Below are 18,579 nucleotides of genomic sequence, written 5' to 3'. Positions count from 1 at the left end.
GTGGACCTGGTGTTCCTGCACTGAGGGGCTGGCGACCAGGATGTCGTCCAAATAAATAAACAAAAAGGGTAAACCCCGACCCACACGGTCCATCAGTCGTTGGAAAGCCTGTGCCGCGTTCTTTAAACCGAAAGGCATACGCAACCATTCGAACAACCCGAATGGAGTAATCGTGGCAGTTTTCTGTATGTCCTCCGGCCGCACCGGAATCTGGTGGTATCCTCGCACCAAATCGATTTTGGAGAACATCACCGCCCCTTCCAGCCCAGACGAAAAGTCCTGCAGGTGCGGTATGGGGTAGCGATCAGCCGTGGTGACAGCATTTAGACGCCGATAATCGCCACATGGTCTCCACCCCCCAGATGCCTTGGAGACCATATGCAACGGCGAGGCCCATGGGCTGTCGGACTGACGGACAATGCCCATTTCCTCCATCTTCCTAAATTCCGCCCGTGCCACCACCAGTTTGTCTGGCGGTAGTCTCCTGGCCCGAGCGAAAACGGGAGGGCCCTCGGTGCGAATGTGGTGGACCACGCCGTGCTTGGCCGAAGGGGTGTCAAAACGCTGGATGAGCAGCTCTGGAAACTCCGCCAGGACCTCAGCATACGAGTCAGGGGCCGCGACGACGGCCTGGACAGTAGGGCTGGGCGGGGAGGCGATTGTCGGAGCGACTGGCTCCTCGCTGGCGGAGGGTCGGAGGTCGTTACCGCGGACATCGGGGACCAGTGAAAAGGCCCAGAGAAAATCTGCGCCTAGGATCGCTTGTCTGACGTCTGCTATAATGAATGGCCATTCATACGTGCGGAGGCCTAACACAAGGGACATCTTCCGCGTACCGAACGTGCGGATGGGGCTGCCATTAACCGCGATAAGGGTAGGACCTGTCTTACCCGATCTGGTTTCAAGGTCGGTCGGCGGCACTATACTGACAATGGCTCCCGTGTCCACTAAAAATTCTGTGTCCGTGAATCGATCTCGGACGTAGAGGCGTCGGTTCTGGCCAATCGCAACTGCCCCTATGTACGATCGGCCGAGGCATTTCCCGCGAAAGTACAAGGTGAGCGGCAGGTGCAGGATTCTCTACCCCATCGTAGATGATAATAGCACCAGCCGCGCTTGTGCGGATCTTTTTGGCGGGCTTTTGGAGGACTGGCGGGAGACGCAGCGCCATCTTGATGTCGCTGTGGCGTGGTAACTGATGTCGAGACCTTGTTGATCGAACCACTCCCCTTTGATTTGGCCGCTATGAGCGCATCAGCTTTTTCTGCATATGCTTCTGGGTCCTTAAAAGAACAATCCGTGAGCAGCAGTCGGACATCCTCGGTAAGCTTCTCTCGGAATGCCTGCTCGAACATGAGACAATCCATATGTTCACCGGCCAGCATCATCATCTCGGCCATGAGAACGGACGGCAGTCGATCTCCGAGATCCGGTAGGTGCAGAAGTTTTTTGGCGCGATCATGCCTATGGAACCCGAAGGTTCTTAGTAACAGTGCCTTCATGGCCTCGTACTTGTTTTCCGCAGGAGGATTTACGATGAATCGCATCACTCGTGTGGTCGTCTCCGGCGATAGAGCGCTGACGAGGTAGTAATACTTCGTCGCGTCTGTGGATATGTTTCTCAAATGAAACTGGGCTTCGGTGTGGACAAACCAAGATTGTGGTTGATGTGTCCAAAACGACGGAAGGTGAACGCTTACTGCGCTTAACTCCGGTGTGCCATGCGCAGCATCCAACAACGGGGCGTCGTGTTCATCCATGGTCGGTGATCGCCCAGATCACGTCGGGGTCACCAATATGGCGAGTCCGGAAACTTGTTATATTGTAGAAGAAGTTTATTGCGACAGCAATATTCGAATACAAAGGTTTAACAACAAGATAACGGACAACCATCAAAACTCACTGTCTTCCTTGAAGACGTCTCCGAACTAACTCTTTTCGGGCGCCAAAAGCGCACATGACAACGCTGTCCAATCAGCGATGTCGCTCTCTGGACCAATCCCTACGGTCGCACTCACACGTGACCTTACTGGCCAATCTGAGGGTTCGACGACCAGGACCATTCTCTATGGTCGCTACAACTGCTTGCACAGGATCCATATGCCCCCATTCTTTGCATATCCAGGTATCTATCTGAAAACTTTTCAAACGTCACCATCCTATCTGCTTCCTTCACCACCCCTGGCTGTGCATTCCAGGTACCCACCACAGCTGCGTTGTATATAAAATTTGTCCACTACATCCCATTTAAACTTTCCTCTTCTGACCTTAAAGCTATGCCCTCTAGCATTTGATATCTCCATCCTGGGATATAGATTTTCACTGTCAACCCTACCTATGCCTCTCATAATTTTATATACTTCTATCAGGGCCCCTGTCCCTCTTCAATGATCCAGAGAAAACAATCCAAGTTTCTCCAACTTCTCCTTTAAGCTAATACCCTATAATCCCGGCAGCATTCTGGTAAACCTTTTTGGCACCCTCTCCAAAGTCTTCACATCCTTCCTGGAGTACACCACCTCATAAACAAATGTCTCCAGTTCCCACATTGGCTTCATCAGTCACTTCAGACCCCAAAAAAACAGAGTGGAGGGAAGTCATCCTCAACCCCAACCAAGTTGGTTTTCTGCCCTTCTCAACCAAAGCATCAATGAAAGGACTTTAGTTATTTCCAGCCAGGTAGTAAGTAATTCATCAGTGCTTCAGAATATAACTTTAGTTGTCTAAGTTATGTTAGTGATGACAGACACCTTTGCCTTCTGCGGTACTGCTGAATTACCTTCTTTAACAATTTTTAAATTGAGAAATTAACATTCTGTTGGGCCCTTCTTAATGGAAAATTGCAATTCCAGTGAAATATTTTGTGGACTGTACACTATTTAAAGAATAATTTAAATGCTGTGTAAATGTGAGCAGTGAGGGACTGAGAACATAAACTGAAGAATATGGACCAAAGAATGCAGAAGGTGGGAGATGCAGAGTAGGAGGACAAGCCGGGCAAGTCAGGCTTAATGTCCTCATTGAGGAACAAAAAGGAGGAAAAAAAAACAGCTGAGTAAATATCACAGATGGATGAGTGACACAAACCAAGAGATAAGTCACATGAAGTTGTTGAATTCAATATTGAGCCCACAAGGTTGGATATGCCCAGGCAGAAGATGCACTGTTCCTCAAGCTTGCATTGGGCCTCACAGTAACAGCCACAATACGATAGATCAGGGAGGGGTGGGTTGAGGAAATAAAGTGAAAAGCAATGGAAAGCTCAGGGTGGCCCCATGTGCTCTTGGTTTCTCCAATGTAGAATAGACTGCAATGCAGTTACCAAATGCAGCATAGTAGATTGAAAGCAGTGCAAGTGAATCACTTGGTGCTGCATCGCCTGTATTTGCAAGGGAAAATGCGTTAAGAAGGTGGGTGGCTGGTGGGAAAGAAAGAGGGGTGAGGGGAACACTTTCTGCAAAATGCTGTAAGGCAGGGAGAGAAAAGTTGTGTTTGATGATGGGATCTATTTAAAGGTGATGGAAATTGTGGAGAATGATCTGTTGAATGTGGGGGCACTTGTGGGCTGGTAGGTGAGGACTTGCGAACTCTATCATTCTCCTATTCCAGAGGAGAGGCGTTGAAAGCAGAGACATGGGAAATGGATCAAATGTGATCAACGACTTTGTTAGCAATGGTAGAGAAGAGTCTGCACTTTAGGAAGAAGGAAGACATTTCAGAATCACCCGAATGGAATGTCTAATCATCAGAGTAAATGTAATGGAGTTCAGGTACTGGGAGAGTGAACTAGAGTCCTTCCAGGCGGCAGTGTGGGCCAAAAAGTAGTTGAGATAGCTGTGGGAATTAGTAGGCCAATAATGGATATTTGTAGTTAGCATATCTCCTGAGATGGAAACTGAGAATTAGGGATTTAGTAGAAGGATGTCACCATCCCCAACACCTGGCGTCCACCTGTACCTAAGGTCACCAGTACAGATGACAGTTCGGGCTTCCTGAGAGAGAACCCATGAAGAGTGATTCACCTGGATGGGGCCTTCGGCCATGTCTTCAGAGCCTGAAGGGACCAGCTGGCAGGTGTAATCACAAACATCTTTAAGCTCTCATATTTTAAGGATGAATTTCCAATCTTCCAAATTACCTTGTTGTTACCCTTAAAGTATTTTTTTTCACCTGCAATTTCTCTGCAACGTTTACATGATATTCTGGCACTCTGTTTATTTTCTCTTTTGCACTGCCTGATGTACTCATAATTGACATGATAGCACATAAGACAAAGCTTTGTCACTGTATTTCGGTACCTGTGACCATAATAAACCAGTACCAATACCAATATCAATTGGACCATGTGATGGTGAGAGCAGGATGGAAATTGACAGCAAAGGTAATGGGATTATTGAGTTCTGCATGAGCACAGGAGGCAGCACTAATGTGGTCATTGATTTACCCCAAAAAATACTTGATGGAGTGGGCCCGTGCAGGATTAAAGCAAAGTCCCTTATATCCCACAAAAAGATAGGCACACTTCTGATCAGGACAAAGTAAATAGAGTTGAAGAAGAAGTTGTTTAATGAGAGAACTGGCTGCTGTAGTACTTGTATTTAAAAATTGCTTCCAGCATAAATTTTAATCGAAAAAAGTTCTATTTAATGTAGTTTTAATGATTAAGTCTGGAAACTCAAGACACCTAGTTTGACATTAACACATGTTATTCTAATCACACAAAAATTCAAGGATTTTGCAATGCTAATTGAACTATTTCCTTCTGTCTCTTTTATTTTCAGTTCTGTTTTTCTTCCAGTTTTGCCTTTGTGACACATTTTAGTTTAGTTTAGAGACTTTATTCTGCAAATGATTTCAGAAAGTAGAAATTACGAAAGCAAGTGTCATATTTTTGACAGTGTGTCCAATTTATTTGGCTCTCAGTTCTATACAATAAGCCACAAAAAATTAAATACAAAAATATTGCAGTAACTAATTCACATTACATGAGCAATAGTTTCAGCCCAGAGTTTTTTTACAGATTTTATTTCTGTTACAACTGTGTGACATTAACACATGTTATTCTAATCACACAAAAATTCAAGGATTTTGCGATGCTAATTGAACTGTATTTCCTTCCGTCTCTTTTATTTTCAGTTCTGTTTTTCTTCCAGTTTTGCCTTTGTGACACATTTTAGTTTAGTTTAGAGACTTTATTCTGCAAATGATTTCAGAAAGTAGAAATTACGAAAGCAGGTGTTCATATTTTTGACAGTGTGTCCAATTTATTTGGCTCACAGTTCTGTACACTAAGCCACGAAAAATTAAATACAAAAATATTGCAGTAACTAATTCACATTACATGAGCAATAGTTTCAGCCCAGAGGTCTTTTTACAGAATTTTTTTCTGTTGCAACTGTGTGTTAGAAATGTTGCGTCATTTCCTGTCTGACATATGAAGCCACAGATGGGCTGTTTTCCTGTGGTTTGTAGCTGCTGTTATGGAGAATTAGTTCAAGTCCGCAACCAGGGTAAGAATCCAAATGTTTGTAATAGTTTGCAATTTGTTCGGGTTGGTTCTTCTTAAAGACATGGGTCAAAAGTAATGTTTAATTAGTTGTAGACGAATCTAAGAATTATGGAACAAAAATGTATATTTTTGTGTCTGATAAAGAAAAACATCTTAATCTGAGCTGAAAGCTTTGGATTTATCCACTTTTAGGTCATACACATGCCGGAGGTTCCTACTTTTTTTTCATTAACAATTTTGCAAATCGCCTATTTATCTGTGAAAGTGTTGTGATGCAGATCAACTTAAGGAATTCTTGGGAGCAAATAGGGGTGTCAGTCAAAATTAGCCTTGTGAGTGAAGACTACACCTTCAAAGTGAAAAACAAAGACAATAGAGATGGGGAGAAAAGACCCCACACCTATTGAATAAATCTTTAAATGCGTCAGAGAAGAGGTGAGAAATTTCAGAGATTCCTCCACAGAGGCAAAGGAAAGAGGAGAAAATCATCTCCCTCTCTTCCACGTCATCTGGAAGGATAGGTTGGAATAGAATTCGAAAATTCCTCACTGCACAAAGTAAGTGACCCAGGAAGTCGGAGTGAAAACATTATTTAGAGTTTGGTTCTTTTTTCTAATTCCCATTTAATTAGAGGTTACCCTCTAAAATTTCTACTTCCTTTCCAGCTGAAACCTGTATTAACTTTTTGGGCAGAAGACTTTTGATATGTTTATTAGTCTGGGTGTTAATCTGAACTCAGGAGCAGCAAAATGTTAGCAGGAAGTCCTCCTTATCCTATGAAAGCAAAAAAAATCTGATGTTCAAACTGTAAATCATTGCATCAAATTTTATCACTTGGCTTCTAGAAACATACGTGCAAAACAATTATTCTGCTTATCAGCGTTTAGATTATAATCAGTGCTGCTCTATCAAGCTTCATTCCTTGGTTCTTTGTCTCCTATGTCTCCTAGGCAGAAGACTGAACAACATTCAAATGGACTGATCATTCCTAAATGCCGCCAAGCTTCTTGAATGTTTTTTCCCTTCATCGAAACAAATGGAAAATATTCCAGCGCATTACTTCCTACAGAAGGTTGGAAGGCTTTGGTAAACCATAAATGTGAGTCACACAGCAGCAATAATAGGCTCTAGCCTGCTCTTGGTGGTGTTGACTTTAATACTGGTAATCCTGTTAAATGTCAAAGGGAGATAGTTATTGTCATTGAAGATTATAATCACCTGGCATTTGTGTGGCACAAATTGCACAATTTTTATCCGTACAGGCAGAAGCTCCTTCAATATCTGTGTGCAATTCAAACTGAACATTGTGCAGTCATTAGCAGATACTCTCAACTGACCTTATGACAGAGGGAAGATTAATGAAAAATAATTTTAAAGATCCTGTTATAATCATAGCCAACATTTTTCTTTTTATTAGCATCATTAATTCTATCGCTTTAAGTGGTATCTAACCCTGTGTAAATTAATTGCTGTGACTTGTTTCTATGACTTCACAATGTCTTTAAGAGGTTAAATAACTTCTGTATGGTTTTATATTCTACACATAATTTCTCTTCACGTTTGAATTTTCAATGAAGGATGCTAACATCAAAATACTAACCTCTTTGATCTTTCATTGGTGTCACTATTAATGAAGGCAAAAGTATGGTAGAAATAACATAATGGCACATTCTCCTCATATATTGATTACTAGATCTAAAGAGGAAATACTTCACAGTCACTAAAATATAAGCATTTGTTAATTTTTCATACTTAAGGTTTATTAAAATGTAGACACAAGGAACTGCAGGTGTGGAATCTTGCATAGAACACAAAGTGCTGGAGTAACAACAGGTCAGGTAGCATCTCTGGAGGACGTGGATGTAGGGTTTAGGTTAAGGTTAAGATGTAACGTCTCTAACATATTCTTCTAATTTCAAAGTGGCTTTAAAATATTATGTATGATAAATTTGTCTGTGATTAAATAACCTTTGTTTAATTCAGTCCCTATTTCTTAACCTTGGGTCAGATTTCTCGCATTTGAGGGCGTAAATACAATTGCTATGTGAAATAGATTTCTCGCGAAAGAGGAAGTTATTTTTTTAACTGACATTGACATTTATTTTGAATTCTTCCCTTTTGGAACATCTGTAGTAAGGTTAAAACAATTAAATGCTTTATTAAATTATTCAATAGACAATAGACAATAGGTGCAGGAGTAGGCCATTTGGCCCTTCGAGCCAGTACCGCCATTCAATGTGATCATGGCTGATCATTCACAATCAGTACCCCGTTCCTGCCTTCTCCCCATACCCCCTGACTCCACTATCTTTAAGAGCTCTATCTAGCTCTCTCTCTCTTGAAAGCATATTCAGGAAATTTCTGTTTTAACTGAGTATTTTTTCTGAAATATTCTTCAATATATTACTACATTCTGTTCATCTTGACAGCTAACTTTCAAATAAATGAATACTTTTGGAAAGTATGTTTCCCCTTTTTTCTTATTGTATTTGATTATTTTAGATATCAAAGAAAGATCCCTTCCAAAAGACTTACCTGCATTTAGAGTCTTCGTGGTTTATACCAATAGACAATAGACAATAGGTGCAGGAGTAGGCCATTCGGTCTTTCGAGCCAGCACCACCATTCAATATGATCATGGCTGATCATTCTCAATCAGTACCCCGTTCCTGCTTTCTCCCCATACCCCTTGACTCCGCTATCCTTAAGAGCTCTATCTAGCTCTCTCTTGAATGTATTACCAGTAAGATCCACGCATTATTCGTTGCTTGGACATTTTGTGCCTCTTGCTGCAATAAACCACGCTGTTGTCATAGTTTCCCAGACCAATTTCATTTCCTGCATGACTGCTGCCATCTGCTCCAACTCCTTTAGGTAACAAAGGCAGACCATAAGTAGTGCAGTAATTTTTGTTTGACACTTACAATATTGCCATTTATGATATCTAGCCAAAGATTAGTATAGCGTTGGCTGGACGCAAATTGTTCAAATGAGCATAACATATTGAGCTGGTTTGCTGCCCACATTGAATTCAATGGGCACTTATTTTATTGCACAATATAATTCCTCCCTCTTTAAGTATTCCTCTCAGCTTCTAAGATGCTATTTAAGTGAGTTACTTTTTCCTGAATAGTTTCTAGCATTATGAATGTTATTGCGCTGGACTCTTTAAGGTACATGTGGATTCCATCACACTTATGTGTGCTTTTTTGATGATGGGAAGGATGTGGTGTGTTAGAAGGTAGATCACTTTCCATAGGTTACCCTGCCCTACCAACTCCTGTAACCATTGTTGGTCCAGTTGAGTTTCTGCTCAATGATAATGTCCACGGCCTCCCGCCACCAAGATGTCAATGCTAAGAAAAAGTGAATTAAAAATTGCTTCAGAGTATTGCAAGGAATAATATTCAATCATTTCGGGAAAAAAAACACCACCAATGTTTCAAACACACCAGATGAACAACATTTTACTGTAAATAGGTATTCCTGGGAATACACAACATGTTTGTTACCAATTGTTACGGCCAGCTTCTCGTCTTACTTATCAAGCTCCTAAGCTGCCGTTGATGTAGGATAATTGGAACAATATGTTCTTATACGCAAACAATCAACAACAGAGATCTCCACAACGTTTCATCTGAAGTTAATCGTTTATTTGAAGTTGCAATATAACATATTGGCATATCTCTTGTCATCAACTTGTTATTGATTTGTCTGGTAAAAATCTAATGTCCTACCGTACCCTATGTGACTTATAAGAACTGCCAGATCTTATCTCTAGCAGAGATTTCTTACTGATCTTCTATCAGTAGGCTCTTTAGCCGATTTACATTGGCAGCTTCTTTTGGCTGAACTTCTATCAACTGCTTGTTCCCGTGAACTAAAGAAATACGTTGGAGCTGGACGCTCTCTTGCTCCGCCCAGCCCATACGTAAGCAGAGTATTAACCTCTTAGTGTCCAAAATGATATAGCAGGATACATAATAATCTAATCTACTAAAATAACTAATAAATGCAAAATGGCTCCAACACACCAGCCCCTCATTGTTATAAGTGCTTAACGCAACAATTACTAATAAACATTAAAAGGAGCCATAAAACTACATACATAATCAAAAAAGCATGCACTATATATTGGCATCTAATCTACTATAGTGATTCTTCAATCTTAAAGATCACCAGTCCTAGCTGTACTCAGGTATCAGTTTCCAGGAGCAGATATATCTTAGTAATCGGTCTTTGCAAAATGTTGCTCTTTGTCCAAAGTCGAACAGTACGCACAAAACCTTGTGCATCTGGTATGGTCACCAAGGTTCAGCCCATTAGACAGAATCTTCTTCAGTCTTCTTCTCTTCCAGCTTAAAAAGCGGTCTTCTGTCAGTCCTCATGATGCTTCACCTGTAGGATTTTACTTTTGTGCAAACATATCTCCATTGTGATACAACAGTAGCATCCCTTACGAAGGAGATTCTGTTTGCTACAAATGCTTGAAAGCATTTGGTTTCATTGTTGATGTACTTAAGCACCGTTGTGCTATCGGTCCAGAAAATGGATTTGTCCAGTTGAAGCTGTAATTCTTTTCGCAGCATTGTGTCAACTCTGGATTTTCCCATTATGAAGTCGTGGATGTATTGCTTGACCAGAAGCTCCTCTTGGCTTGCAATAGATATTTGATTGACTGCAGCAGCAGGGCAGCCATTTCTATCCCTGCTGCCGTGGTATTTTCTCAGTTCACCATCCAGGGTAGTTTCATTTGTAACAAAGATTTCTGGATGGTCTTCTTCTGTTTCGCTAGTGATGAATTCATTTAATTTTCCACCATCAACAAAAACTGTAGAGTTCTCTGTGGAACTAGTTTTTTCAGCAATTACTTTGGTTGAAATGTCTTCAAGGTGTGCTGAGTTTTCTGGTGCAGGATCCCCAGAAATTTCCAGTTCTATCATTTCTTGATCCGAAGATTCACGATTTTCTGGTGCTAGTTCAGAGTTGGTCTCAATCATCTCTGTGTTCAGACAAGTATTTTCAGGGCCAGATTCTGCAGCCAATGGATCAGCTTGGTCTGCTTTGGAGAAGATGCAGGTTTCATCACCGGCCCCGATATGGTCACACGTCTGAGATGGGAGAACAGCATCCCCCAAAACTGGCTTTTCATTCTGTTCTGGTTTCTTTTCCTTGTCCTTTTGTTCAATATGAAGTATTTCAGAATGATCTTCTTGCACCTGTGCTTCTACAGGTTCTGTAGTCGTTGCCAAATTGCTTTTGGCTGTTTGCGGCTTTTCTCTTGCCTGTGCAAAGGTGGGGCCTGTGACAGTTCCTCCTTTCAAATAAGAATTCATCTCATCAGCTACTGTCGAGCTGTGTCTTGATTTCCTAGCATTAAGTACATTGAGTCTTGTCTTGGTTGCTGCCATTGCAGCATCTAGTTCTAATCGTCCCTTCCGTCTTCTCAGCTGATCATTCTTCGTCTTCTATTCTAATTGTCATCTCTTCCTTTCGAACTCCATTTCCAATTGTTTTCTCTTCTGTTCTTCTTCCTTTCTCTGTTCCAGTACCTCAATCTCATGCTTGTCTTCCATGATGGCAGCCTGTTCTTCAAGAACAGCTAGTTCTGCCTTAGCCTTCATACGAGCAAAGTGCTTCCAAGATGCACGAGATGAAGAACGAGATTTGAAGATTAATTTAGAGTTTGAGACATTTAAAGCGCTGCCTTCAGGTCTGATGATATCTAAGTTTACACGACTCTGTTGTGTAGCACTCTCAGCAATGGAGTGTGTGGTTTGTTTATATCTTGAGTTTTTCTGTTTTTTTTCTTTTTCAATCTCACGCTGGCTTTTCAGGGAGGCAACCCATTCCAAGACGTAAGAGAACTGAAGGTTCCCTTATTGAAGAAAAATCATTGTCCCTTTGGGAATCCATTCTGATGGCGCCACCTGCTGGCTGAACATCAGATTTACGTACAAGCATACTTGTACATCAATATCCCTTTAAGATGTATTGACGCAAAACCATATCTTTGGAATTCAAAACAAGTTGATAGCTGGTACTGCACAAGGTCATTTCTTTGTTCTCACATTTCCAACATTTTTCAGTCATAGTTTTCTTATACAACTTCTGAAAAACAGCTTTCTTATAAAGCTTACTACAATTACGACTTTCGACGTTTAAAATCTCCTTAGTGATTAACACAGACAGTGATTCCATAGCTGTTTCTGGCTTCAAAGCTCAGCGACAAACGGTCCTTCTCATTTCAATCGCTACAAAGCTCCAGTCTCTATACAAGAGCTAATTATCTTCAAATAACTCTAAGAGACAGATAAATGTTTCAGTCACAGAAGATAGTTCCTTTCTATTCCACGGTTGAGAAATGTTGGCAATAAATCTCTCCAGCTCAGATAAGCTCTCGCACTTCGTCTCTTCCGAAGGCAAGTTCTGGCTGAACATTCCTGAAGAATAAATTCCAATTAAAACGCTCCAACTTATGTAAATTTTTACGATGTTACTGCCAGCTTCTCATCTTACTTATCAAGCTCCTAAGCTGCCGTTGACGTAGGATAGTTGGAACAATATTTGCTTATGCGCAAACAATCAACAACAGAGATCTCCACAATGTTTCATTTGAAGTTAGTCATTTATTTGAAGTTGCAATATAAAATATTGGCATATCTCTTGTCATCGACTTGTTATCGATTAGTCTGGTAAAAATATAATGTCCTACCGTACCCTATGCTACTTATACGAACAGCCAGATCTTATCTCCAGCAGAGATTTCTTACTGATCTTCTATCAGTAGGCTCTTTAGCCAATTTACATCGGCAGCTTCTTTTGGCTGAACTTCTATCAGGCTCTTCTTCCCATGAACTGAAGAAATACGTTGGAGCTGTATGCTCTCTTGCTCCGCCCAGCCCATACGTAAGCATAGTATTAAGCTCTTAGTGTCCAAAATGATACAGCAGGATACAAAATAATATAATATACTAAAATAACTAATAAATGCAAAATGGCTCCTATACCACTCAAGAAAAAAAAGATTCAGTGTTTTTTTTAACTCAATTGTAAATTTGTTCATCAGACCTTTCAGAGTATTCTGACTGAGACCAAAGTTTGCATTATTATTATTATTATTATTATTATTATTATTATTATTATTATTATTATTATTATTATTATTGCATACAAAATTATCCACCGCCATATACAACAAAATGTTCTCATCTATTTGAAATGAGCCAGTGGTTAGTTTAATTTAGTTTAGTTTATTATTCTCATATGTATCGAGGTACAGTGAAAAACTTTTGTTTGCATGCTATCCAGTCAAAGACTATACATGATTAAAATCAAACCGTCCACAGTGCATAAATAAAGAATAAAGAGTACAACATTTAGTGCAAGAGACAATTCAATTAAAGATAGTTCAAAGTCTCCAGTGACATAAACGGGAGGTCAGGATCACACTCCAGCTAACGAAAGGACCATTCAGTTACCTAGTAACAGCTGGAAAGGAACTGTCCCTGAATCTGGAGATATGCTTTTTTAAACTTCTGCATCTCTTGCCTGATGGGACAGGGGAGAAGAGGGAGTAACTGAGGTGAGACTGGTCCTTGACAGTGCATCTGTAGAAGTTGATGAGGGTTGCTGGGGACATGACAAACTTCCTAAGCCAAAGCATTCCAAGGTAGATCAAAATGTCCAGTCATAATTGTTGTAGATTGCGTCACAGTGGCGCAGTGGTAGAATTGCTGCCTTACAGCGAATGCAGCTCCGGAGACTCAGGTTTCGATCCTTACTACGGGTGCTGTCTTACGGAGTTTGTACGTTCTCCCCGTGACCTGCGTGGGTTTTCTCCGAGATCTTCGGTTTCCTCTCACACTCCAAAGACGTACAGGTTTGTAGGTTAATTGGCTGGGCAAATGTAAAAATTGTCCATAATGGGTGTAGGATAGTGTTAATGTGCAGGAATCGCTGGGCGGCATGGACCCGGTGGGCCGAAGGGCCTGTTTCTGCGCTGTATCACTAAATTTAAAAACATCTAGATGTGTTTTCTTTGGCTTCTGCGTAACGTTTTCACTGTATATTCTTGAAAACAGCACTTGGATTGCATCACTTGATGGCATCTACTGTTTTCAGCTCAGCTTTACGCAAGGCTAACTATTGATTTATTTCTATTTTGTTTTTCTTTCAGCTGTTCTAAGTGGAAGACACACACAAAAGGCTGGAGTAACTCAGCGGGTCAGGCAGCATCTCTGGAGAAAAAGAATAGGTGTCATTTTGGGTCCTGACCCTTCTTGAGACATTTCACTTAAAAAATACGTAAGTGTTCCAATGTGGGAAAAAAAGAAAATCTAGGAGAGTAACTCACTATGGCGTACCCCTTGCCCTTCGTCGCCTGGATTTTTATTTTTAAAGCAGGTTGCAGTTTGTGTTTTCCTGCAGAAAACAACATTGTGATAAGCAATTCATCATCCTCACTGATGGTTGTTCCAAGCAACTTACCAAAACAGACTGAAATACTGGATTTATCGCAAAACAGCATCAGTAAGATCCATATCCAGGACTTTGCTTCCCTTCAATGGTTGAGAAGTTTAAACCTGTCCATCAATAGGATCAACAATGTAGCAAATGCATCCTTCAGGTCTAATCGAAAGCTGGAGTGTTTAGACCTATCCAGGAATGAACTTTCAAACATTGAATGCCATTTTTTGAATAATGTTACATCTCTCAAATATTTCGATATTTCTTATAATCGTTTTCTTAGCCTAACACTCGGGAAAACATTCAGATTCTTGGAAAATCTGGAATATTTAGGGCTGGGCAGTAGGGAAGCAATAAAGTTACAAATCAATGATCTGAAAGAAATATCAAGGAACCAATTGCAAAAAGTTTCAATTGGATTAAAATATTTATCAGAATATGAGTTGGGTACTTTACTGGTTTTGAGAACAACAAAACTCCACATAGTTTTGCCAACTGCTGGCACATCAGCTTTACTTAACAACGTCTTGCATGATGCCTTCACATCTTCTGATACTTTGAAATTATCAAACATTGATTGCTCCCAAACATGCAACAATTATATAAATGGCTTTAAAGCACTAGAAAATGTAAGCATCAGTACTTTGTTGTTGGAAGATCTAACACTGTCTTGGCTAGAATTCACAAGCATAATTATGCCTATTTGGGATACAAAGATTAAAATTCTAAGCATTATGAATATGACAGTGAATAAAATACAATCTTCTGCAATTCAGCTTTCAGACAGAGTACTAGAAACACTGATTTTCAGAAGAATTAAATTCTCTGCATTCTACTCCAATCTAGGACTTTTTTATGGCTTCTTTGCCAAATTAAAGGTTGAAAATTTTACCATTTCTAATTCAAACATGGTATTCATAGATTGTCCAGAGCAAGGCAACCATTTTAAGTTCATAGACCTTACAGATAATTTAATTACCAATGAATTTTTTTTTCAAGATTGCAATTCCCTGAATTTGTTGGAGACTCTTATTTTGCAGCAGAACAAGTTGCATCAATTTTACAAATTGAGTACCATGACCCAATATATGAAATCACTTAAACATTTGGATGCGAGTCAAAACCAACTCACTCTTGATGAGAAGACAAATTGCCTTTGGACTAACAGCTTGAAAAAACTGAACCTGTCTTCAAACAGACTGACAGATTCGATTTTTACATGTTTACCCAGTAACCTAGAAGTCCTTGATGTGGAGAAAAATAATATTCAAATTGTGCCCCAAAGGGTAAACAACCTGGAAATGATGAGGGAATTATACCTTGGCTCTAATAAATTGGTTAGACTTCCTGAATGCAGCAACTTTAGAAATCTTGAGATTTTGTACGTCGAGGGAAACTCATATCAAGAACCTTCTACAAATTTTCTTCAAAATTGCCCAAGGCTGATCAGACTAAATGCTGCATCTAATCCATTTGCATGCACCTGTTATCTAAGAGATTTCAGCCGGATTAAAGAAAATACACAAATAGAGTTGGTGGGTTGGCCAGAGTCATATCAGTGTACTTACCCAGTAAATCTCAGAGGAACTCTGTTGAAAGATTTGTATTTATCAGACATGATGTGCAACCCAGGTCTCTTATTGCTGATAATACTGTGTAGTATGATTGTATTAGCAGTTGTAATGGGATTGACATGTTATTTTTTGGATTTGCCTTGGTATTTGAGGATGATTTATCAATGGACGCAGGTGAAACGAAGGGTGATGAGGACTGACATCCAGCAATTATCTGAAAATTTTGTCTATCATGCTTTTGTGTCCTATAGTCAGCATGATTCTGGGTGGGTTAAAGAACAACTATTGCCAAACCTGGAAGAGAGAGAAAACCCATTTCAGATCTGTCTCCACGAAAGACATTTTATTCCTGGCAAAGGCATTATTCAAAATATAATCAGTTGTGTAGAGAAGAGTTACAAGTCAATATTTATTTTATCGCCCAACTTTGTTCAGAGCGAATGGTGTCATTATGAACTTTATTTTGCCCAGCACCGGGTACTAAGTGAACACTCTAACAACTTGATATTGATTGTTTTGGAACCAATCCCTCAATACATGATTCCATCCAAATATTATAAACTAAAATCACTTATGGCAAAGAAGACGTACTTAGAATGGCCTGCGGACAAAAACAAACAGAGACTATTCTGGGCCAATTTACAGGCAGCAATAGGAATAAAACTAACAGTTGCAACTGAGGAAACGTTACTGTAAATATATTGAGCAATATTATTCCAAACAACTCTTAAGAATTTTCATTGTCCTTTATTATTAGTTCACTTCATGAAATAATATTTTTTTTGTAGAATATTTTTGGAGATAATCCAGAGATTATTGATATAAGTAGTGCAGAAAAACAGTTTCTGCATTGCTTTGGCTGCATCCATGAATGGACTTCAGACTGAGAGCAAATAAAAAGAAAATAGTAATATGCAAATCAAGTGAGCAATGCAAAAATGTAGGATAAAGTGAGGGTCATAAGGTCGTAATAGGACCAGAATTAGGCCGTTCGGCCCATCAAGTCTACTCCGTCATTCAATCATGGCTGATCTATCTCTCCCTCCTGACCCCATTCTCCTGACTTTTCCCCATAACTCCAGACAAGAATCTATCTATCTCTGCCTTAAAAATATCCACTGATGGCCTCTACAGCCTTCTGTGGCAAAGAATTCCACAGATTCACCACCCTCTGACTAAAGAAATTTCTCATTGCCTTCCTTAAGGAACGTCCATTAATTGTGAGTCTATGACCTCTAGTCCTAGACTCTCCCGCTAGTGAAATTGCATTAGGCGAGAAATAGTATTATAGACAATAGACAATAGACAATAGGTGCAGGAGTAGGCCATTCAGCCCTTCGAGCCAGCACCGCCATTCAATGCGATCATGGCTGATCACTATCAATCAGTACCCCGTTCCTGCCTTCTCCCCATACCCCCTCACTCCGCCATCCTTAAGAGCTCTATCCAGCTCTCTCTTGAAAGCATCCAACGAACTGGCCTCCACCGCCTTCTGAGGCAGAGAATTCCACACCTTCACCACCCTCTGACTGAAAAAGTTCTTCCTCATCTCCGTTCTAAATGGCCTACCCCTTATTCTCAAACTGTGGCCCCTTGTTCTGGACTCCCCCAACATTGGGAACATGTTATCTGCCTCTAATGTGTCCAATCCCCTAATTATGTTATATGTTTCAATAAGATCCCCCCTCATCCTTCTAAATTCCAGTGTATACAAGCCCAATAGCTCCAGCCTTTCAACATATGACAGTCCCGCCATTCCGGGAATTAATCTAGTGAACCTACGCTGCACGCCCTCCATAGCAAGAATATCCTTCCTCAAATTTGGAGACCAAAACTGCACACAGTACTCCAGGTGCGGTCTCACCAGGGCCCGGTACAACTGTAGAAGGACCTCTTTGCTCCTATACTCAACTCCTCTTGTTACGAAGGCCAACATTCCATTGGCTTTCTTCACTGCCTGCTGAACCTGCATGCTTCCTTTCATTGACTGATGCACTAGGACACCCAGATCTCGTTGAACTCCCCCTCCTCCTAACTTGACACCATTCAGATAATAATCTGCCTTTCTATTCTTACTTCCAAAGTGAATAACCTCACACTTATCTACATATTGGTTAGACTGATGGGCTGAAGGCTGATAAATCCCCAGGGCTTGATGGTCTGCACCCCAGGGTACTCAAGGAGGTGGCTCTGGAAATCATGGACGCATTGGTGATCATTTTCCAATGTTCTATAGATTCAGGATCAGTTCCTGTGGATTGGAGGGTAGCTAATGTTATCCCACTTTTCAAGAAAGGAGCAAGAGAGAAAACGGGGAATTATAGACCAGTTCGCCTGACATCAGTGGTGGGGAAGATGCTGGAGTCAATTATTAAAGAAGAAATAACGCTACATTTGGATAGCAGTAAAAGGATTGGTCCAAGTCAGCATGGATTTATGAAGGGGAAATCCTGCTTGACTAATCTTCTGGAATTTTTTGAGGATGTGACAAGTAAAATGGATGAAGGAGAGCCAGCGGATGTAGTGTAACTGGACTTTCAGAAAGCCTTTGATAAGGTTCCACATGGGAGATTAGTGGAATTTAGAAGGATGAATGGGGATACTATAGAAACATATAAAATTATAATAGGACTGGACAAGCCAGATGCAGGAAAAATGTTCCCAATGTTGGAAGAGTCCAGAACCAAGGGACACAGTCTAAGAATAAAAGGGAGGCCATTTAAAACTGAGAACTTTTTCATCCAGAGTTGTGAATTTGGGGAATTCTCTGCCACAGAAGGCAGTAGAGGCCAATTCACTTGATGAATTTAAAAGGGTTAGATAGAGCTCTTGGGGCTAGCGGAATCAAGGGATATGGGGGGGGGGGGGGGGGGGCGGGAGGCAGGCACAGGTTACTGATTGTGGATGATCAGCCATGATCACAATGAATGGCGGTGCTGGCTCGAAGGGCCATATTACCTCCTCCTGCACCTATTTTCTATGTTTCTATGTTTCTATGGTTTAACCTGTAGTTATCCAATATTCTGC

At 40.7% G+C, this 18,579-nt stretch overlaps 1 protein-coding gene across 1 annotated transcript; it reads left to right on the top strand.

Moving 5' to 3' along the window:
• Nucleotides 1-5,433: 5,433 nt before the first annotated feature.
• Nucleotides 5,434-16,833, top strand: LOC144593808 (toll-like receptor 6). Its single transcript, XM_078399921.1, has 3 exons — nucleotides 5,434-5,510; nucleotides 6,460-6,608; nucleotides 13,689-16,833. The coding sequence occupies exon 3, from the start codon at nucleotides 13,867-13,869 to the stop codon at nucleotides 16,246-16,248; it is 2,382 nt and encodes a 793-aa protein (XP_078256047.1). The 5' UTR covers nucleotides 5,434-5,510; nucleotides 6,460-6,608; nucleotides 13,689-13,866; the 3' UTR covers nucleotides 16,249-16,833.
• Nucleotides 16,834-18,579: the final 1,746 nt, after the last annotated feature.

This window comes from Rhinoraja longicauda, chromosome 1 (genome assembly GCF_053455715.1).
Source record: "Rhinoraja longicauda isolate Sanriku21f chromosome 1, sRhiLon1.1, whole genome shotgun sequence".
Classification (NCBI taxonomy): Eukaryota; Metazoa; Chordata; class Chondrichthyes; order Rajiformes; family Arhynchobatidae; genus Rhinoraja; species Rhinoraja longicauda.
The sequence above is the reverse complement of the archived record's forward strand: the minus strand, read 5'-3'. Positions and strand labels throughout refer to the sequence as shown.

Bases quoted from the DNA above. Each gene is read 5' to 3' on its own strand.
- LOC144593808 (XM_078399921.1), top strand. From the start codon at position 13,867: ATGGCGTACCCCTTGCCCTTCGTCGCCTGGATTTTTATTTTTAAAGCA.